Source organism: Corvus cornix, chromosome 1A (assembly GCF_000738735.6).
Source record: "Corvus cornix cornix isolate S_Up_H32 chromosome 1A, ASM73873v5, whole genome shotgun sequence".
Lineage (NCBI taxonomy): Eukaryota > Metazoa > Chordata > Aves > Passeriformes > Corvidae > Corvus > Corvus cornix.
The window spans coordinates 48,286,373-48,309,592 of record NC_047057.1 but is presented as its reverse complement, the minus strand read 5'-3'; the positions used below and the strand labels follow the sequence as shown (position 1 = coordinate 48,309,592).

The window sequence follows — 23,220 nt, the reverse complement described above, 5'->3', positions numbered from 1 at the left end:
GGCAGGCTGTATCAAATGGTCATACTGGACCACTAAGTGGATATTCAGATACCTTAATAGGCTTTTACCTTCACTTTGGGTTTAGTGGCCGGAATCACCTTCTTCTTTGCCCTAAAACAGAAGGGATAAATGTGCATCAGAAGACCAAAAAAAGGCAAGCCATTTTCCTCTTAAAGTGTTACCCTGATTATATCCAAATAAACTAGAATGATGACTACAGGAGTCCAGCTTTAATAATAAAACATCCTTGAAATGAAAAATGGTTTAAAATACAGGGGGAAAGAAAAATAGCATGCTATCAATTCATTTTCTGGTCATGTATCTCTATGTAAATTAGTTGCAAAATCAACTGAATTGCTGATATAACCTGACATATAGATCAGGATATATCCAGAGAACTGTTTTTATTTTTCTGATTTAGAGGAACTTCAAAATATCAATTAATTTCAGCCTCTTAATATTACAACTTTGTCTACTTAGCAGAGCTTTGTCTACACTGAAGTCTTTTAAAGTACTAATATAATTTCACTTCTTATGCTGACATTTTTATCCCTGAAGAGGATGCTTCCTATCTTATTTATTTCAAACCAGATAAAACCAGTTGCTTCTTCCCCCCATAAAAGTGGTTTCTTGCTTATCAGCTCTTAAGACAGTTGTACCTAACTTGTTTGTTGCAAGAAGTCATTTAGTAAACTGTCAGATTTTCTTTTGCAATGTACATGAACTGCAGTTATACAAGTAAGCACAGCATTAAGGATTATTAGTTACTGGCCTTCAACTTAGAGGTTCAGCATTTCACACTTTATTTCTCCAAGGGCAGTCAACAGATTTACAGCTTATAGTCAACTTTTGATCCTTTCCTAAGCAACTAGAAATAAGCCTGGTTAAAAAAAGACTTTATGTAGGTGGACCATGACTCAGTTTTTGCTGTTATGTAGAAAAATATCCTATGTTAATCATATTTATCACAAAAGTTGCAATTGGGGTGTCATTCAAAGTCATAATAATTTATTTGAACTCTGACTGAATGTGGACAGCTCCTGAGTGGCACACCATGTTGTCTGAAAATGAAAAAGATAAAATCCCACTAAGATACACAGACTTCTGTGATTAGAGATATTTATGAGGAAAAGAAAAAAGCAGGAAGTACTGCAGTCTGAGTTCAGTTTAATATGCTGAATGTCAAAATTTAGGCAGTGTGTAATGCTTTGAGTAAAAGGTATTAATTCAAGAATTAATATCCCCTGGAGTTATCTAGCCACTTCACAAGTGAGTTAAAATATGCCACAAGAACATTACAGTTCTATGCCTAAATTAAAGCATTAAAAAAAGATTATAAACATCACTGTAAGTTTCTTCAAACAAATCCCAAAGTACCTCCCTTTCCTTCCCTCTGTCCAAAACAGGTAGCAGGAAGACGAGAAAAGATGCAATGCACAACCTAAAGATCTTAGCAAGTTGTCACTATTATACTCACGGAGCAGAAGTGAGGTGATTGTGAACACTTCGGCTTTCTTTAAAAAGCATCCTAAAACAGTGGTGAGAAAAGAAATATGAAGTGATTCTACCGCGACAAAAACGGTGTATGACCACCAAATACACAAACAGTCTTTGGTTTTCAGAAGCAGCCTTTGATTATCTGTCCCCAAGGGAGCTAGTGATTACTTTGTTTGTATTGCTGTCACAGTATAGGTCTTGGCATCCATGAATAGAAGAATCTAAAAAAATTTTAATAATTTGTGTTCATGCTCAAAATACCTCTGTAAATGGCCAAGCAAAAATCAATGTAAGAGAATATTACTTCCTTCAACTGGACAGAAGAAATACACTTTGAATGCTCTTTCCTCAAAGCCTAATGAAATATTTCAAACATAAAATAAAGGATTATTGTAAACTCTTCACACTACATGTCCAACCCACTGATCACAGGCTTGGGTCTGTGGCTATTAATCTCTTGTGGGTTTTTTTTTTAAGCACAGAAGATAAAAGTCAGAACACAGTAGTCAAGCTTGTTTCTAATTTTCTTCAGTACTTTTAGTACTGAAGAAACTTTTACTAAAGTTTTAAAAAGTTTAGTAAAATAAAAACTTCAGGCTATTGTGTATCATTTCTGTCTTCAATTACACTGGATTTACACATACTACTACAGAGCCAAGGAATGGCAAGAGCCAGTATAACAAATCTCAACACTTCACATGCTTTTATTCAATGTTTTCAGCTCCTGAGTTGACAAGTGGGAAGTGAAAATGACTGCTGACCAGTACCTATCCTACAGCCTGCTATTCAAATGCAGCTATAAACAGACAATGAAAACTTGGTCCCCTTCCTTGTTTCCAGATAGGCAAAGTAAGATGGATAATATTTTTACAGCACTGCCATCACATTGGCACTGGCCACATTATGAACAGCTGTCTAAACAAGAGCTTTTCACCACTGATAATACAACCTGCAGAGCTGCAATAATTACAAAAAGTCAGAGTATTCACAAATCTCGTGTCATCTGGTAAGAAAATGCTGACATCTCTCACTACAGTTCAATGCCTTACTTCTCAGATTCTATTTCCAGCTCCATTTTCACATTTTCTTCACCATACTAACCTCCAAATCTGTATTACATTGTTCTGTCAGAGACTACTGAATGCCTATGAAGAACATCATGGAGCAAAGCCAGCATTCCTTATTACACGTTTAATGTGCCACCTCCCAACCTACACAGCTTCTCCAGAATACTTCCTTCCCCACCTCCTCCTTGGTGCTTTATCCATTCCTTAATCTTTTTAATTTGGAAATGAAAATTCAAAATTAATCACAGGCCCCTGTAATTTGTAGCGTCATCCTTCAAGGTTAAAGACAAAAGTGTAAATACTACAAAAGGACAGAAATCACAGATATGGTACAAAGAAAGGACAGAACAGTATATGAGGTCTATTCCAACCTTAACAATCCCGTGATTCTGTAATTTCCAGTTATGATCAATACCTTACCTCTTGCTTCTTTATGAAGCTATGAGAAACATTAAATAAAGTTAATTTTGAAAGTGCAAGAAGTTTTTCTTCTAAGCTGAACCCAAAAAGTTCTGGTACTGTAGTTCTATTCTGATTAGAAAGAATTCCTTCAGAAACACACAGTCAGTAGATTGGTTTTAGCATTAGATACCTAATTTTTTTCAATTTTATATAGCTCCTTTCCACTTGAGGCCACATATAAAAATGAAAAATTTTAAGACTTCAGCATAATCCCTACCCTAACATCCCAACAAAATGAGCATCCAGAATATAAATTATGTGCTGCATTAGGAATTACCACTGCCAGACTCCAGGAAATGCTTTCTTTTCCTCTTTCCATGCATAGCTGTTTGCCTACAAATTACAATCCATCACTTCCTAAACAGAAAGCAGGGAAGTGCCTCCCAGTGGATATAGGACAATTTGTAAATCATTATGGTACTAAAACCACCCAGTTAGTAAATGAAGTCTTGCTGGTCAACAGGAAGTTATGTTCTGTCATAACTTGTCTCTTGGGGTTTGTTTGGTTTGCTTTTTGGTTTTGGTTTGTTTTAGGGGGCATTTGGGGTTTTTGTTTTGTTTTTGTCTTTTTTTTTTGTTGAAACCAATTGTATAAATATTTCAAAAGCTCATGGAAAGTTTCAGCACACTTATCAAATGGAAAGGAGAGAACCATATGTTTTATGGCTTTCCAATACAAAGTTTTAACATGCTTCACTTCTATATATTCATGAATCACCTCACACTATCTCTTGATTTCTCTGCTATCATCAGTGATCTTCATATCTTCCATTCTTAAACTAAACTGGGATTCTCTGTCTCATCTAATTCAATAAAAATCTTCATAACAGATAACATCTCGCTCATCAGCATACTCACACAAAAAACTAAGTCACTGAACAAAAATAAATCAGCTGTATGCCAGGAAGTGTAAAACTTCATTTGTTCCTTCTGTTACTATTAAACCAGCTATTTCTGCACTGACTGTTCTAAGAAATATCTCAGTACAGTTATTTTTACAGCTTGATACAGACTTGACTAAACTAAAATCAAGGTATTCTTGAGCAAGTTGATTAGTTTTGTTGTATCATTTAGCTTTTACAATCAGGTTGAGGTTTGATGAAATTATCTTTTGCAGTGGGTGCTACAGAGAGAACTCAGGCCAAATCATACTTGCTCCTCTTTCACTCCAAACCATTTGAAATCTCTGCCAAATATGTATTTCACAACAGTTTACTATTGCTCTCATTTTATTTCTCCCTCTCTTTTGTGTGGTTGTTTCTTCTTACATCAGTAAGAACTAAGTATAGAAACTGGTGTATTTTTAGCTGCTGTCAAACAGAGCATCCCAACTGCAAACAAGAAATAGACAGCAAAAACCTTAAGTCTTTTGTGAACACTGCTATTGAAATTCTAGCTTATCATTTTAAAGCCTGTGTGAGCAGTCTGATAATTCAGTGTTCCAACATACAGGCAAAACTGCTTTCTAGATCATTATCGCTTTCTATATCACATAAAGAACTTCCCAAACTGTTACCCTCCCACCTCATACTTCTCCTCATATGAAGCCTCATGCTTCATGCGGTGTTAGAAGCATCAGTAAATTCAGTCTCTAAGAGATGAAAAAAGCAAATAGGTCTCCAAGGAAAACAGTTGGGTTTTTCACTCTCAGGCTTACAAACAAGACAGAAAATTCATTTTAGAAAAACATTTGTTCTTCTAAAATATTCCAGCTTCATGAACATACTCTTAAGTTCCAACCAATATCACTAGTACATGGTTGAGTCAAATGTAAGACAATAAACAGGAACCAAAGAAATAGTTAACACCAAAATTAATAGATATGTAAAGCAGGTATCTTACCTTGCCTGCATCCAGCCTTTAGGCCAAAGTGGTTTCACTTCTGTTTCCATAAAGCTTTTGAGGTAATCTTCAGCAGACTGACTTCTATTTGGCTCTAGCTCATAACATCCCAGCTTGATCTTGACAAGATTACACAACAGAGACCTGCAAAAAGAAACAAAATAAATATACTGAAAGACACAGTCCTTTCAAAAGCCCAGCAGAAAGAGGCTAAGAAATGGAAGCTGCTGTCCATTGATAGTTGTAGGAAGCGCTCAGTTCCAACTGTGTTTTTTTGAAGTTTGTACTGAACAAAGTATTGCTACTACAAACTGGTACGATCTACCATTGTCACTTATCCATGTCCAACAGACTCTATTGCTCTTATTTTCATCCTATTATCATGCTGTAATTTGTTTTACATTTTCTTTGTGGTTTATTCATAGTTGGAACATCTCTCACTTTGCTCACAGTGACCTCTCATTTGTTGGAAAGGAAATGAAATCCATTCTACACTGAGTACTTCAAGAGAGGATCCTTTCTGACAGGGATTTTGTCTTTCACTGCTCTTACAAATATAAAAGTGCACACAGTTAAGTAACATCAGCCTTTCAGAGCCTCTTGAATGAAAAAAGCAACAGATGTAAGTATCTCTCCCCTCCTGGTAGGTCCAAGCTATACTGCTTGTAGATATTTCATGAAGCTTTCCTCCCTGTTGTCTTCACATACTAGAAAGACTCATTGAGAAATGTCCAACAGCCCCTTTTAGTAAAACACACACACACACTTGTACTAAAACTATCTTTAGATCTTCCATGAGAAATTACTAATTGAGAAGGATCTGCTTGCTTAAAAGTCTAGATTATTTAAATAACAGTCATCTCCGTTTTCAGAAAAATCTGTTCTAGGAAACTGAACTCTACTAACTGATCATTTCAGAAAAGAATCTGTGCTATTCTTGAGAGATAACAAAGAATTTATGTTCAGAGGGAATAGAAAGGGTTAAGATTAATGCACTCTGGTTGTTGTTGTTGTGTCCAAGGATTGGGAGGCTTGCCAAATCAGTATCACCAATCTTGATGGCCTGTCCTCCTGTGGCAAAAATCTCTAGTGCTCATTGGTGTTTTGTAACCTATTCCTAGAAACGTGGGAAGCAGTTACAACTCTGCTTACACAACTGTTCTTTACCTAAAGAATCTCAAAGTCCTCGAGTCAGAAAATTCTCATATATTTGGATAAAGCAGAAAAACAAGCTGTGAAACTTAAAAGGGATGGATATAGGATGATCTTGCCTTTTGAGTTAAAGAAGGTGTTTCACCATTACAGAATTTCAGTTTGCCTATTTAACACCAACACTCTTCAAAACTTCTCCAAGGTGTAATTCTGGGAAAAATTATTTATTCAATAGTATCATGTAGTAACATCCTCTTGGAGATCCCTTTATAAAGTTAGTGAAAATTCTTGGCGGAAAAGGTAGTTTTGTCTTACCTCACTGTGTCATCCCAGTGAAACTTCTTTCTGGGTCCAACAACCCTCTTTCCAGGTTTTTCATCATCATCTTCCTCTGATCCATTTTTCTCTCGTTCATCTTCTGCTTGCAACCTACAGTTGAACAATTATTTTCATTACAGCTATACTACACAGACAAAATATTTCACTGAAAATGGAATGTCATTCTAGGTGTTTGTTAGGGGGAAAAATAACCCACAGAGGACCTGTTTTCAGATTTTTGCTATACTTCCTGACAGGATAAACAGTTTAATCTCCCTCTCCCCACTGCTTTATGGTTCTCAGGCAAATGAAAAGGACACACTGTACAGATGCTTTCACTGACACCCCTATAAGCTTCATGCAGTGCCTCTACTGGGAAGTGGCAGGATGCTTATCAAACTATTCATACCTCTCCAAGTCCAAAATTTGTTAACTATGATCAAAACAATTACAATGAACAAGGACAAAATACATCAATAACCTGAACACACCATCCTCCTCCATTAATCCACCATTCTAGGAATTGACCAGTAATCCTTCAGATTATTTTTTCTATCAAGACCTATCTCACTCAGTTAATGGAATTTCTCTCTGGTATCAGATGATAACATCACTTACACAAAATTAAGTATTTTGTACAATTCAAAAAAGAGAATGGAGCTGAGTGATTTTCTGAGCTAAGGGAGTAAACAACATGGATACAAACTTCCAGCTGGATTCTAAACAGGCATGTACAGCCTCTGGAATAACCTACTTGGCATTCTTGGCTTGATTGCGGGCCTGACAGTCCTCTTGGTATTTGCATAACTGTTCAGGCATGACATTACTGACAGCCAGTTTCAGCTTCTGCAATGGTTCTCTCAAGCGGTCATCCTGGGAAAAGAGAAGCACCAAAATAGTCCTATTAGATGTAAAATAAAGAGCATTTCAGGTAGTTTCATGAAAATTTCTGGATCGCTCCCAAGGTAACATTCCCAGTACTATTTATAGACTGCAACAGACATATTCTACATGGCACTTGAATCCTGTTAGGTGCAACAGCATTCTATAAATGCACATACTCCTCACGTAAGTCTTGAGACCAGAAACAACAAAAGATAGTCACAAGGAAAGGTATCATGAATATCCCAAAACATTATGGCATGATCTCATTAAAAAATGCTTTTAAATTAAAATAGGGAAGGGAAAAAAAACTTAAGGGGGGAAAAGTGAGATAAATTGACCAATCACTATCTCAACATTTGCAAATAAATATCCTATCAGTCAGGTCTCCAAAACTGTGGTATAAAAACAACCTAGATAATGAACAAAATATGAATAGGTATTATATTATCTGGGTATTAGATTGTTATTACATGCAATTCATGTACCTGAAAGGTAAGAACTATGTACTTAGAATTGTCTCCAAATATTAAGAACTTCAAACGTTAAGGTAACATATTATGCACTTCACTACATGTTTTAAATTCACTTCCTACATCTTCTGACTTTACATTCTTAATTTTAACTGCTTATTGAAAAGAACTAGAATATTCTATTATATTTATCTGCTTAGAAATAGCATTTGAATCTGTTTGCCTTATTAGCAAGTATTGAGATATCTGCATTCATCTTCAGATCTTCTGCAAGATTTAGTCCTGGATTTTATCTAAAGAATCTGGTCAGGGTACTTCAGATCACAGAAAACTTTTATTCAATAGGAAAACAATTTTCAAGAGAAAATTAACTGAAAATGGCATACAAAGTATTTGTAAGACCTAGTCACAAAGGAAAATTTGTGCAAATAATACAGGCTGGGTCATCTATTATCCATCTAGCCTTCCTTTTTTCTTGACACTAAGGTGAGTACAAAAGTACATTTTTTTAGCTTGTCATAACCATTATTACTGCTGCTTTGATATGTACCCTGTGACTACAAGTAATACGCTGCGATGACAGCAGAAACACTCCTTCATAGCCTGTACCCAGCTTTCAAGATGAAAGCACTTCATTCTCAAATAAAGACTCTGAAATGCTTAAAATATTTGTTCCTAATGTAGTGACAGTACCAGGTATACAGAAAGAAGCTTTTAAACTTATCTAGCAACTGATCCAAAATATTTTGCTTGATTTGAGACTGTGTGGCTACTGCTCTACTCTGCTGCCTTCAGTCCTCCTTGCTGCCACGTAACTGACTCCTGCTGGAGCTCATCTCGCCATCATTACCTGGACATTGAGGTGTAACTTCTTCAGGCGCTTTATCAGCGTGTCCTTATTGCACGGCACAAAAGCCTCCAGGTGTGAGTACACTCCATTGCGGATGGCAGGATTTACCTCCTGTAACTGTAGCTCAATACTGACAAACAAACAGGAGACAGTCAATCAGAGACACACTCCAAGGTAAAGATAACAACTGAACAAAAACCTAAGGAAGCTTTGGAAGCATAACATATTCTAGCTATGCATACTAAGAATAGCTGTTACAGTGTGGATACTGTAACACACGTATCAGACAACAAGGCCCGTGGAAAAGAAATATATATTCTTGGTAGATGTTTCAGAGATGTTTATTTCTCCAGCCACATGGCCGGGGCTCTGCTGAGGAACTGAGGCAATCACGGGACCCGAGGGTCCTTGCCCGCGCAGGGAACACAAAACAACCAGTGGGGAACGAGGCTGACCAGGGCCAGGGAAACCCCGTGTCTCCCCCCCAGGGCCCCTCTCCCAGGACCACATGGCAGGGAGGGCCCCAAAGCAGGTTGGGACATTTTCAGATAAGCTTTTTTATGAAAGGAACAAGTCCTAATCAAAGGTAAGGAACCATTCATGCATGTACTCGTCCAGCAATGTTGAACACTCATTCAAATTTAGTTTACACCCACCACTGTGAATCAAAATTGAATCAATTTTGACTGTTACAGTCTTCTAGAGATTACTTTTGTTTCTTAGAGTATGAACACAGAACTTTCTATTTAACCCTTAGTTGAACATTACAGAGAAAAAAATCTGGCATTTTCCCTCATGAAAGCTGAAGGTGTTTTGAGTTACAAAAGTGGGAGGCAGGAGCAAATAATGGCAATTTTGTTAAATTTTATACATGAAGTCAAGGACCAGGGCACTACAAAACATTTTACACCGGATAAAGACAGACAGTCATGACAGGAATTGTATTCACATATAAGTCTCTTTAGCTAATAACTAGCTTAGACTGATCTACCTTCATTGACTTTTAAGGCTTTGTTGGAACAACCTCAATAATACTTCCTCTTCTGTACTTTTCCTTTCACCCCCTTTCCAAAAAGGGAAGGTTCTACAGATAAGCACTTACTCCAGAAGAATATTATTCATGTCTTGTGTGAAAAACTTCTTCCTGCCTTCTTCATCAAACATCTTGGCAGCCTGGAAATACAATAAAAAAAGCATCCAAGTTCACAGAATATTTTGTCCCAGCAATCTTTGTATCTTTACTTTTACAGCCATATCATATTCTTATTTCCCAGAAAACATTACTTGGAAAAGAATAAAGAAAACCAAGCTATACTCAGCTGTTCAGAAAAAAATGAGGACTGTTACTGTTAAATATACACGCCTTGCTCCAGGGCAAACAATCATTCTGTTTAGGATCTGCCTGGATCACCGATGTTAACACATTTATCTTTTGAATAACCATTAAGAGAATGGTAGATGCTTTATTACCGCACCACCACCAACATTCTACTATCACTGTTTTATAAAGAGGAGCATTGTTTGACAGGTCAAGAAGGCAAGAGCATTAACTAACACATTCCTACTCCATCTTCATCTACCTGTTACGTGCCCCATCCAGTTACACCTTCCCAGCTTTCTTAGACCTCTCTCAAACCTTCACTGCAATTTCTACAACTGGATTATGTGTGCTAGAGGAATACCTCATCCCTCTTTCCTGCTGCTGTCCAGCATTCTTGCCATCTTCGGACTGTATCTCTAGTATTTTTGTCTGGTCTCTTCCTGAGTCTGGTTGGGGGAGCGAGGGAAACAGCCTTATTATATATGCATTTTCTTTTATTAGAAGTTTTTACTGATCTCATGGGAATTCCCATGCAGAATCCCTTAATCTTTGTTCTTATCACCTAGATCCTTCTTTTCACAAGGAATGACAGCTTATAGGACAAAGCCAATTCCCTGTACCATTCTACAAAAATCAGTAAGAACCTTTCTCTAATGTACACATCTACTCTGCATATTTTTAGAAGTCGAGAAAAAAGAGCCCCACTTTGAGAGGCCTATTGGCATCTTACATGTTGGCATTGGGACCAGACTGCAGTATCTAGAGGAGCTAGAAAATTATATCCATGCAGAAAAGTAGGAAGGTGTGGTATCATTATAGTGACTGACAAACATTAGAGGCAGCCAACATGCCATGAGGCTGAATATTCAAACAATTAAGAATCTTTAATTGTCTTCAAAACAAAATAAAATAATGACTTGCAACAACATAACTAAAAGCTACAAATAAATGCAAGTGTTAATGTGATTAATTTATTACTATTAAATACTTACTGTTCTTGCTCTTTGTAACTGACCCATTTAAGTTTGAAAGAAAAATACTTTCTAAAAATTGTGAACTCTACACTGCACAGGAAAACAGTGTGATACTCTGTCAAAGCCGTAAGAGAGCTTTATTGCTTCAGTCATGAACATTGATACTGGAGTTTAAGTTCCTGCAAGGACTGCATTCCACTCATTGTTTTCTACCATAAATTCAGCTGCTGAGGGGATGGTACTATCTGTTTAAGAATACTGAAGTATTTGTCCTGCTAAAAAAATTAGAAAGGTTATCGATGCTTGTAAGTGATAGGGTACCAAAAAGACAAGCTGAAAAGTCTTAAATCCAGTACCTTTATGCCTAATTAACACAAGGATTAGAATCATCCTCTGGTTTATATAAAGCAGAAGGAAAAGTATGCTTTGACATTTTGGTGCCAAGTAGACCTTGAAAGGCAATTCCAGCATTATAGTATCATGATGGACAGCACTGCTGGCTTTCAAAGAGAGCCAACACTAGTAGATTAAAGACTTCATGGCTATTACTAACTATGATTGGGTTTTTTTCCAGCGTGATTATCTTGACAGTGACCTTAAAAATAGGAAAAAAACCCTTTTATTTGCTTTACTGCTTGTGTACAATACTGCCTTCTGTCATGGTAGATCAGAATAGCCCACTCAGGGATCTAGAACACATTAATCTACCAAAGGAAGTCAGGAAATTTTTATTGTCATTAGTCAATGGCTTTTTAATTTTATTATTTTTTTAATCTCGATATATTATACTCCATCCATGGAACATAGGCTTCTTCCCACAGCTTTATAAATTTTTCTTTATGCTAGAGCTCTAAAGCTGTGAGAGTCTGGTAAATATTTGACAAGTCCCATTTATTTGTAGTGCTTTTTAGAAGACATCTGATTGCAATTTACAGGAGGTATGGAAGCTGCAATGTTTAAGTCAACATAAAGCTTAGTTGTTCTCTGAGTGTAAGGGGAAACTTAAACTTGCTCTGCTCAACCAGGAAACTTTCAGAAGACACTGTCAAAAACAGAAGACAGAATAGTTCCCATCTGGTCTAGCAGAAGGTATCCCTGCCCACAGCAGGGGTGATTGGAGTGGATGATCTTAAAGGGCCCTTGCAACCCAAATATTTTTATGATTCTATGAGAAGTTATGTTTCCAAGAGCCACTGAAATCAAAGATGCCTGTTATATGGTGAAGCAATATGAATTAACTTGGGGTAGGTCACTAACACTTTCTAACTTTTGGCCTAATCCAGTTCTGCAGTTTTGCTAGAAGCTTATTGTTGATTCATAGCAAAATTAACCTGCATACCAAAAGGCAGACAGAAGCTCTTCCACTTTAGTAAATATTAATTCCCAGGCTGTATTTACCTTGGCATGTTTAAAAATAAATAAGAAAACTAGAAAACATTTCCATACATGTAAGAGCAAAGCAAGCTCTGCAATTGTTTAAATTATTTTCTTTTTGTCCAAAAAAGGTAGTAACTTGAACTGCTTTTTCAAAACTTACTCTGAGTAAGGAAAAGCTGCACTTTATTCTAAATAAGGAAAAGCTTTAATATCAATCTGAACAAGCAACAAATTTATTCTCAACTTAGGATAACATCCACAACTGAAACAAGGAGTATGTAATAGCTTAAGAGCGGTGAACCCTCAGTAAGTTACTGGGATATTCATAACTTCTTAATTTAACATCGTCCATCTAATTTTTGAGGAGTTTAGATTCCATTCTAACCTTCCAGAAGAAAAAGTTCAGTTTTGTGGTTGGTGGTTTCTGTTTTTGGTGGCTTTTTTTCATTTGGATTTTTTTTTTTTTTTTGGCAAGTTAAAGCCAAAAAATCAATACATGGATTTGTAAGCTGCAGTCATATTTCAGGTTACCTCCTCCAAAGTAAGAAAAACACCCATTCCATTTCATCAACTAACAATTCAAGTTAAAGTAACACTGGTACTTCCATTATGGAGAAAAACCCATAAAGAAATGAACATTACAAGTTATTGTACATAGAAGGTTTAGAAAGCCTTGTTTCCACTTTGAAACAAACACTGCTTGAAGAATTGACCTGCATCATCTTGCCTGTTTTCATCTGACTATAAACACAGCTACTAAGATTGCCATTAACATCAATTCTTCATTTTTTAAGTTTCAGCCAGCAATTCAAGGATGACGCCCAATGTCCTAATTGTTCTTCCTTGTTCTCTCAGATTCTTGAATGCAATCCACTACCAGCGAATTCATACTTACTGTTCGAAGGTCTCCAATGCGCTTTTCAAGTAGCATAGGCAGACCTTCTGGGAGGGCAGGCACCTGCTTGGGTGTCATGACCTGAGAGGTGTAGGTTGCCTGAGTGACATTTCCATTTTCTCCTGACAGCTCAGAGACCGGGCTGCCATCAGAAGTGCCATCAAGCAACTTGTCAAAGTCAATGTCTCCCAGCATCTCCAGGGCACTTTCAGTTTCTTGCAGGAGCTCAGGTTCATTTGTGCTACCAAAAATGGAGAGGACAGGATCATTGATCCTAAGATTCAAGTCAGAGATATCATTTCCCACACTGAGAGAGGAGGAAGGAATTTTAGTAGGGGTAGAGGTTGCAACAGTCACTGGAGGTTTTGGACTAGGTTCCTTCTTCCTCATGGCTTCCTTCTCCTTTTGAAATTTACGGATCATGGCAGCCAGAGAGAGCGAGTCTTTATACAATTTCTTTTTCTTCTTCTCAGACTTGTGTGAATTTAAGGCCATTACTCTGTAGAGGAAAGAAATCTTTCATTAGCATGCAACTTTTGAGGCCTTAGCAACCTTTCACAACAAAACTCAAAGTTTAGTACAATTAAAAAATTATCAGGGGAAAGCAGCAAGTACTTCCTGCTTCCTTCTTCAGGCCATTTTATCAATTACCATAAACCTTTGGTAGTCACGTGATTATAGGCTCTCCAACTCATTTGTTAAGTTTTGTACACATTAAGGCAAAGATGATTTCATTTTGACTTCTCAATTTAATTATGGAGAAGTTGGCACAACTGTTAAAACTCATGGCAGATTTATGATACTAAAATACCTAAACTTGCCTCTCAAGACTCCTGAATGGTGGCAGGTTGCCTGTACACCATGTACATTTAAAAAATTCTTTTCATTGGTAAGTATTTTTAAATGCAGGCTCAAAATCTATATTCTATTTAAACCGAGAATTTTCTACCCATTTGTCACCTTGGTAAAAATGAGATCAATAAGTTTTCAAAATTCAATGTGAATATTCATAGTAAGACAACTTCCATCCACTCAACGATAGTTTTCTAGAAGCTAATTAAAAAACCCCACCACCTTAATCCTTCTATGCTAGCCTCAGAAAGCACACACAAAGTTGGTAAGAAATACATAGAAGAATAATTAAACTACCTTTACAGCTTTCCAGATGAGAAACAAAGAGATAGGAAGAAAACTATTTTTCATTAGAAGATGTAATTCCTACTTTTATCTTAGATGTTGGGTAGGACAATGATGTTTTATGCTATTCGTAGGACTCAAAATTTCTGTCATTTGTCTTTCCTTATTATCCCTTGTTCAAAATTTCAGGGGGCAAAAAAAATTAGCCTGTAGGACTGAGTCATACAAAAAACCCACACAAATTCTGTAACAAAATCTATAGGCTATTAATTACAGTTTAAAAATACAGTATTCAAAAGAGCTGTAATAATCTTGCTATGGCACACAATCTTGATGCCAAACCTCAAATATAATTCAAGGGTTCCTATAAAGAAAAAGAAACCTACCCCAACTGCTTAGGAACTTTCATTTTCCGAGGCTTCTTCTCCTTTTCTGTCCCTTCATCTTTTCGCTTGCGTTTCTTCATTCCACGATCTTCGCTGTCTTTTAACTTTGCTATCTAGAAAAGAGATCAAATAAAGGACAATGATTCTTCCACCCTAAAAGACTACTAGAGCAAGAAACATTTAGTTTTCTTTACACTTTCCAATTCAGAGCCAGGAAAAACACCTCAATGTGTGTAAAGGCAAATGGTCAGATGGATTCCTAGCAGCAATTGCAGTTCCTGACAAGTGTTAGTTATTAATAATTTTTAAACAGTTACCAAATTTAGAGTTTTCGATAAGAGAAATACTCTAAGGTACATGCAGACTGCTGCCCAGCCAGTATGGCCAATGGCCACCTTGGAAGACTGACTTCCCCCACCTTCCTCTGCTACCACAGTGTCATTGCTGAAAGTGAAGTTGCACAGTATGGAACATCTTTTCTGGCCAATACAGACCAGCTGCCTCCCCTCCCTTGCTGATCCTTAGATTACCTGAGAGTGCAGGGCAGGGGAAAAGAAAGCCTTCAGACTGTGCAAGCCTTAGTCAGCAACAGGCAAAATTCTGGTGTAGTTATCAACACTATCTTAGTCACATTAAAACCATAGCATCACACAGGCTGCTAGAAAAAAAGTTAACTGCATCCCAGTCAGAGTCAATACAAGAACCTTAAAATTATGTTAGATTTCAAGAGATATAGAACAGGAAAGGACACCAAGAAGCACTAAATTCTCAGAATGGCATGCAACCTGTGAATGTCATACTGCAATTATGTTTGCATTGACTATAACTTGTCAAAGTTTATAGAACAGCATGCTGTTTGGAAAGATTGTATATATAATTTTAATATAGCTATTCTTATCAACTGAATTTAACAGGTATTTTGGTTTAAGTGTTATTCTCAATATTAGGAACAATTTCAAATCATGCAAACTTTGTGCAAAATCATTAAGAGCAGTATTGATGAATTTAAGGCCTAATCTCACAGAATAAAATTCTTACAAAATTACAGAATCATCTGTCAGTTCAAGATGGGTGGACACAACTTATTAGGCTGCCTAAACAGATGCTTAGTCTTACAAGACTGGACAGCCTGTGGACATCCTGAGTTACTTACTAAATCCTAGTACATGAGCCACAAAACAGAAAATGCAATAAAACAGTACCATGCATCATTCTGCTTTTGGACTCTTCATCTGAGTTATTCTAAGTGTATCAAGTATTTCTAATGTCCACCTAGCTTCTATTTCTGTATAAAAGCCTTAATTAAAATCACTCACTTTAGGTGGCCTATGTTTTTTGTCTTCTGCAAAGTCTTCATCCTCTGATTCAGATGCCTGGCGAAACTGCAGTGTACCAGTGTTGATATAAAACCCTCCGTATTTGGTTGTCAGGGATGCAGGAACCAATTCATCATACTGGGCAGGAAAAGATGAATTTATCAGCATTTCTTAATAAACTAAACATGTAGTTTATTCACCTATACATGAAAAAATACATACCAATTCACAGCACAGCTTGCTGGAATAGAAACAGGCTAGCAGTTCTATAGAAAGTTTACTGGCTGAGGCAGAGAACTTTAATATCACAGAGTATCCTTTCAACTTTCAAAACAATGCCCTTTTTTTTTGTAAGAAAAGACAGGATTACAGCATTAAAAGTACTGCTTTGTGAAGGTCACTCACCACAGTGCCCTGCTCAAAAACCTACTTCTCTTGAAAAGTTCTCTGAAATTTTCTTTTGTTAAAAATGCTATCCCGGACATGACAAACTTAATGATGGTATCAATTACCTTACTTCCAATTTTAGGTGTTTATACAACATTGCCTCTTAAATACCACAATGGCAGGACTTGTTTCATTTAAAGGCAAACAGTCTCACTCTGTTCAGACTATTTTAAAACCACAAAGTGTTTCAAACCCTTATATATATATATACACACAAATACTTTGTCTCTATGAAGAAATTTCCAAGTCAGAATTATAAAGCTGAATCTCAAAAATATTGAAATCCAAAGACATAGAGAAAGTGGTCAATAATCAGTATAGTGGATGACAATATTGATTCTATTATTACATGCAATCAGCAACCTCCATGCCATATAAAATATACTGAAGATAAAACAGTTTAAGAACTGAAAAGTCTAGGCTACCAAAAACTTTTAGACATGAAGAAGAGTTATCCAGAAAAGTAAAACAGTAAATGTGTACTTCAACAAGGAAGCTGGAGAAAGAGCCTGAACTGGAGGCCTGCCTGGGGATTTAATCTGAATAAGTAGTTAGAAACTTCTCAGACTCATCACCTTTTATCTTCCTGGAACAGAGAGCTTAACAAGCAGTACAGAAAGACTGTAATGGGAAAGGAAAAGTGGTGACAGCATTTATGAAGTACCCTAAGATGATATGAAAAGCTAGCGCAAGAAAGTAAGAGAATCTATTAATCGGACAAAATGGAAGTGAAGTGGCTTAATAATGGCCTCGTCATTCATCTTAAAAGACCAGGAGGACCATGCAAAGCAAACTTGAGAGTGGAGGTTGCGTAAGAATTTCAGAGAAAACTACTCTTTTTGCCACAGCTCTCAGAACCAGCTTCATTAGGTACAGGGAAAATGAAAGGACAGAAAAGAAATTATTATCCACAGTGCTTAAGAGACAGAGCAGATATTTCCCATTTGAGCTGACAGGGTATGAACTGTATTGGCAAGGCTGGGGCAGTAAGGGATCAAAACTGAAGAATACAGTAGTTGCCAAGTTAGAAGGAAAAAGCAACACAGTCAAAGCTGGGGCCATTATCATATGAAGCAAAAGCCAACACAGTAAAAACTTAGACGCGGAGCTGTACAGAAAGGCCTGAGTAACACACAAATGAGGATTAGAGACAGTCTGCAAATGGGGAAGGCATGAATCACAGCAAATTATTCGAACGATCAACATGCTGCGTGGCACAGATCCATTGGAACAAGGCAACAAGAAAGGCAGAATTCATTCAACATACAGACTGAACGTATTCCATCATAGTCAACAGGCAAGTAAGATCAGCAAGATGTGGATGTGTAACTAAGCAGTTGAGGTTTCAACAGCTGTTGACAACTATGAATTTACTCAGACTTTAAAAGACCTTTCTGACATTCGGCTCCTCTTAACCCTTGAGTAAGACTACTTTACCAAAATCTGTTTTTACCCTGCGCCTACTGAACAAGGTATAACTTTTAACTCAATGTTTTATTTTAGACAAAAGGGCCTACAGACCACAGTGTAGCTAGTACACCCCCACTTTGAGCTAAGCTTACTATTTTCCGGTGCCCTAACTGAACAGAAAATGAGTATGTTTGTAGAAGGTATTAGCAACAGAGATTAAGCTTCATTTTGAAGTGCTTCCAGAACTCTCAGTTAAAGGGAACATGGCTCTTGCAAATTCTAACTCTTCTTATGAATTGTTTTCAAGACCTCTGCTTTGCACTAGTTTTTCCTGTGTATGAAATCACACAATTTATCTTATGAACAACAGTAAGTTTAAAGCCCTTTACAGTGTTCTGCTCTTCCTTACACATTTCAAGGGAGAGAATCAAAAAAAATCTCAGACCTACAAAGAGGACTTGACCGACTCCTGTGAACACAGGTTTGTCCTATGACTGATTATGGAATCATTCTTCAAATAACAAAGTAAGACTGATAAACTGTCTGACCACCTAAAAGCAGGTCCATATGTAAGTTAAACTATTGTCCTTGAGCTACATTACTGTGCTTTTAGTGCCATTAATCTAATTAAATGTTTTGGTATGAAAGATAATTTAGTTCTTTTTAAAAATACGTTAACTGGTTTCAACTTCATCACTCTACCAAGAATGGTGAATTTCTATGGATTATACCAATTTAGTTCTGAAATCCAGACCCACATCAGTATCCTATACTAATATTGTCTACTCTTGTGGTCAGGTATTTTGACCACAATCCTCAGATATTCTACTGTGATCCTTCTCCTCATTTACCTCCCTTCCAGACAACAACCTCCGAAAGTACACATGTGAAGAAGTTTTTTAACACTTGTTCTAAGCCATGGGAATGAGATTTGGTGCAAATATGTCCAAATGTTGTAACAAACGTAGCTTATTATTTGTTGTGAAATACATAGTACTTACCTAAAAGGTAAGTGGGTATACTTTTTGTACCTTGTTTAGTTTATTTTTGAGGTACCTCTAACCAGCCTGGGGTGGAGGGAACTGTTTAGTTTTGATCATCAGTAGCCCACTGAATAAAAGCCACACTACTGAAATTATGTCAAATACAGTTCCTTCAGTGAAATGGACTAAATATCCACACAGTTCACTACACACTTCAAGATACTTCAAAACATATAGAGTTGATTGATCTCTATGCTTCAAGATGCAAAGAACTGAAATGCACTCTTTGGCTTTGCCGTCCTTTAAGGCTAAGTTTTCAAACAAAAATATAACTATCTTTCCAAAACTACAGTGTAATAGAACCTACAAGGAAATCTCAAACAGGGTTAAGGGGAAACAATATTAGCAAAACAATTAGCAAACATTGTTTTGCTAATCCAAGGAGACATCAAAAAGCAAGCACAAAGAGCCTTCCTGTGAGAAAGAAGGTTTCTCTTCCAAAACGTGCAGGCAAGTTGGTGGGTTGGTTGGTTTGTTTTTCTTTTAATGCTGGGGAAAAGGACAGCTGGCAGAGCACAACAGAAAAGAGCGTAACAGATTATAAAGATATAATACTTGGCCCAGGGTAGTCTCATAGGAGAATCCTAGTTCAGTAGTCAGGATATTGTAATCCATCAGCCTACCAGAGCACCTTGACAGAAGTACCAATACACATCAATTCTCCTGTTGTGTTCCCATCTTGACCAACACCTTTTATACCTTTCCACCAGTCACCAGAATTAGGCTATTAGCCTAATTATTAGCTATTAGCTTTGCCCCTTCACTGCAAAGAGATTAGATTCCTATCACCTTGAAAACATTTCAGCCGAAGTTATAAAATGTATGACCAGTCATGTGACAACTTTTATCTGTACAACTCAATTCTTACAGAGCTTGAGCTCTGACCTGACCCACAATGAAAATCTAGTTCAGTGTTAAATAATTATGTAATGTATTACCTAATCTCTCCAGGTTTCAAGTTACAAACCTGCTAGAAGATTCTGCAGAAAAAAGGTTATACTTTTCTTTTCCCCTCATTTAACATGAAGAGCAGACTTTCCATATATGACTCTTAAGACAAATGCGCTTATCAAATATCTGTTATTTTGGCATGTTATAAACCTCCCTTTGTATTACATTAATAATCTCATTGTTTGTGTATTTTTTGGGAAATGCTTCAGTTTGTCGTACTGCTTAAACAAATTCATCTACTTAAAGACTAGCTGATCTTGGGCCATGATCTACCCCTCTAGTTGCTCCCATTACTTCGAAAAGTGATTTTGTGCTCTTCAAAAAATTAAATCTAGCAAAATGCAGGAAGTTGCTTCACCCATTGTTATTTCTTTCTCCTACAAATTTAAAGAGTGGTACTACACAGGCCAAATACAAGGCTCAATTTTTTTCACGTACTTACACAGGTGCTGAATTTTCAGTTTATTCAGCTTATTCTTATTCTTTCCTAAAGAAGGGTACAACTTTTTGCAGAAGAAGCATACAAACATTACTGTTGCTTTAAAAAAATCAGACGTGTTCTGCAAATTCAACTACCTTTGTTCCTCTAGCCATATTGGTTCTTGCATCTGCATCAATATCTATTTGTTTGATACTCCACTTTATACCTTGATGTATCTTGGGGTGAGGAGAATAAAAAGCAATGAATCTCTAAACTGAAACTTGCCCTTGTACTCAGTCAAATGCACAGGACACATCAGGGGCCAGCCGGCAGATGTCCCCTGAAGACACATGGGAAGCATGCAAGACTTGTTATTAAAGGTGACATGGTGCACTCAGCTAAGTCAGCACTATTCCCCAAGCACACAACTTCCAAGCCTGGGCAAAGTGACAGTGAACAAGGAAGACAGTACTAATATTAACACACAAATCCAAAGCCAATGAAACAGTTGGCAAGTGAACCTCTTAAAAACAGAAGCTTTAATCCACCCTCACGTATTCAGTGTGGATGAGGTTTGTGACTGAGTTCTACAAAGGCAGCCTTTTCCAGATGAAAAATGCCACAGTGTTCGGTTTCTCTCAATACACCATGAAAGTATGTTTAATAATGGATCCTATGGAGTGTTTTTCTGTATATGCCTCAAACATTTGCAGGTTGATAGCTTGGTTTTTTTGTTAGGTTTTTTTAAGAGACAGTGATCTTTCAAAGAAACAACACTCCTTTCCATAGCTATGCATAGAACAAACTCTAAGACTAGTAAGAAGGAGAGAATAATACCAAGTTGGCCTGAAACTACATCTGGCCCAGAACCTCACAAAAATGGTAAAAATTTCCATTAACACACTGAGCTGCTATTCCCTGAAGAGATACTATTCTCACCGGAGAAAAGTTTCTCCGATATTCAAGAGTCTTGTGCAAGATAACCTTACTGGTATCCCATCAGCTTCATGTTTTAGGGGCAGCCAGGGTAGGAGAGAAGAGGATATTAAATCTCATACCTTTCAAAGTCTGAGGATTACAAGATGAAGACAAATTTGTCCTGGAAGTGTGTGAAAACTGCATATCATGACACAGAATTTTTGCAGAGACCAAGCCCTTAAATTATGGAAAGTATTCTAGAGAACCCAGATAGAAAAAGAGCAATGCTTTTAACACTGTGTCCAGAGTTACTAAAACCAACACAAAATCTTTGAAAGTTTGTCTTCTAAGATGATCTGAGCTCTTGAGGCAAGATGTAGCTAAAGAAAAGCAAGTTCTTCCTTTAAGCTGAAGTACCTGTTTTGGAGAAACTTTCCACGTATGAGAAACCATTGACAGGCTGGTTTTCTCTAGTGAGCAGCACAGGACTCTTTACATCGGTGTTTACAAGGCTACTATGGAACCACGAATATAACAGACTAGGTCAAATATTTACACAGGGGCCTGGGTGTCTGAAGAACTGAACTACCTGCTTCCCACTGCTCTTGGCATTCACATTTTGCTTCAATTCCTGCCAGTGTGGCTACCTGGTATCACTGCTTCAAAAGACACAGCTTACAGATTTCTAGGTCGATGGTTCTTTTTCTACAGTCCCCTACTTGGAACAGGGGAAGTATTTGGTTTAGATATCCAAGCCTTGTTACCGCCGAGTAAGAGAAAACAGTGTAAGTTTTCATTAACACCATATATTATTTTAAATTCCCCTCTTCTATACTGCATAGAAGAAAGCTCAGAGAGCAGTGTGTTCCCTTGCAGTCTCTGGCTATATAAAGCTTACATTACAAGGAAGGTATTCAACCAACCAAATAATCAGAGGTCATCACAAGAGCAAGTAAGTAATCAGCCTGATCTGGCTGGACACGCACGTGCGTGCAGGAAAAATAGAATGGGTGAAAAATTCTACAGGCATTCCATTCCACAAAGAATGTAGTTCTGGGCAGCTTACACTACAGCAAAACCTATTTTCTACATCAAAGCAGTGGAAACACTGAGGAGGGACAGCTTTCTTTGCATGTTATGGACACTTTGTGTAGGTCCATTAAGATAGTCTGATAGTCCTAATCTTTGCTTAACCCCTACAGAGCAGTTAGAAACAATAGTAAGATGGTCTTGATTTACTTTTTTTACTGGAATTATCACAATCCACTGACTACAGTCAAAATGCTCAACTCAAGAACAGCTACTCATATAGATTTCCTGCTTGCCTGCAAATGCATTTACCTCAAAATCTGTTTTTAGAAGGAAAATATCTCTAAAGCTATGGAATAAATCTGTTTCAGTGCCAAAGAGCTCAGTGTTTCTTTCACAACTGTGACAAGAAAAAGGACTAAAATTCTGAGGAAGATTTAATTTTTTTTTTTTTTGGGGCATAGACACAAGCTAATCCTAGAGCAATTAAAGAGGCACTCATTCACTTTTCAAGTATTTGTGCCCAGGATATTATAGCTTTTTATGTGTAAGAGTGTGTCTTCTAAAAAGAAGTCCAGCCTGGGCTTGGCTCTGACACATCTCAGGATACACAGCAATTTCACAGCTGCCCACACAGAAGATGAGCAAGCCAGACATGTAGATTTTCTTTCTGAACACTTCTCTTGCGTCCAAGATAGAATGATGGAATTAGAGGTTTTGCTGGACTTTAACTCCTACATTACAGGACTCTTAAGCTCTGCAACAGCAACTTGGACTGCAGCTGGCACGCTATTTTTTTTCTTGTTTTCTGTATAAAAATGGGGATAAAAGCAAAACAGAGATGGTCTCTCACTAGTCCGTATTCGGCATAATGATTTGTTGAGGAGAGCAATCTTTAGAGAATACACCATTCTCTCCAATAGCTTCCACAGCTAGCACATGATGCAACCATCTGGTCCTCTAACAACTGCCTTTTGTACATTTTGCAAGGACTCTGGCAAGAGATAGAAGTAAATGCTCCTGCAAATCTACCAGATCTGCTGCTGGTAGCA

At 37.2% G+C, this 23,220-nt stretch overlaps 1 protein-coding gene across 4 annotated transcripts in view; it reads right to left on the bottom strand.

Moving 5' to 3' along the window:
• UBN2 (ubinuclein 2) overlaps nucleotides 1-23,220 on the bottom strand; it is a 52,415-nt gene that overhangs the window by 17,196 nt on the left and 11,999 nt on the right. For all 4 annotated transcript variants that reach the window (XR_005604410.1, XR_005604409.1, XR_005604408.1 and 1 more), the window contains exons 4-13: nucleotides 15,950-16,087; nucleotides 14,634-14,746; nucleotides 13,111-13,609; nucleotides 9,646-9,716; nucleotides 8,544-8,673; nucleotides 7,093-7,211; nucleotides 6,336-6,449; nucleotides 4,869-5,012; nucleotides 1,478-1,528; nucleotides 69-111 (exon numbers count right to left, since the gene is read on the bottom strand). Coding sequence is in view for 1 of the 4 variants with exons in the window: in XM_039570333.1 (XP_039426267.1) it covers nucleotides 69-111; nucleotides 1,478-1,528; nucleotides 4,869-5,012; nucleotides 6,336-6,449; nucleotides 7,093-7,211; nucleotides 8,544-8,673; nucleotides 9,646-9,716; nucleotides 13,111-13,609; nucleotides 14,634-14,746; nucleotides 15,950-16,087 (1,422 nt within the window). In the remaining 3 variants the exon portion in view is untranslated. The remainder of the gene's footprint in view (nucleotides 1-68; nucleotides 112-1,477; nucleotides 1,529-4,868; nucleotides 5,013-6,335; nucleotides 6,450-7,092; nucleotides 7,212-8,543; nucleotides 8,674-9,645; nucleotides 9,717-13,110; nucleotides 13,610-14,633; nucleotides 14,747-15,949; nucleotides 16,088-23,220) is intronic.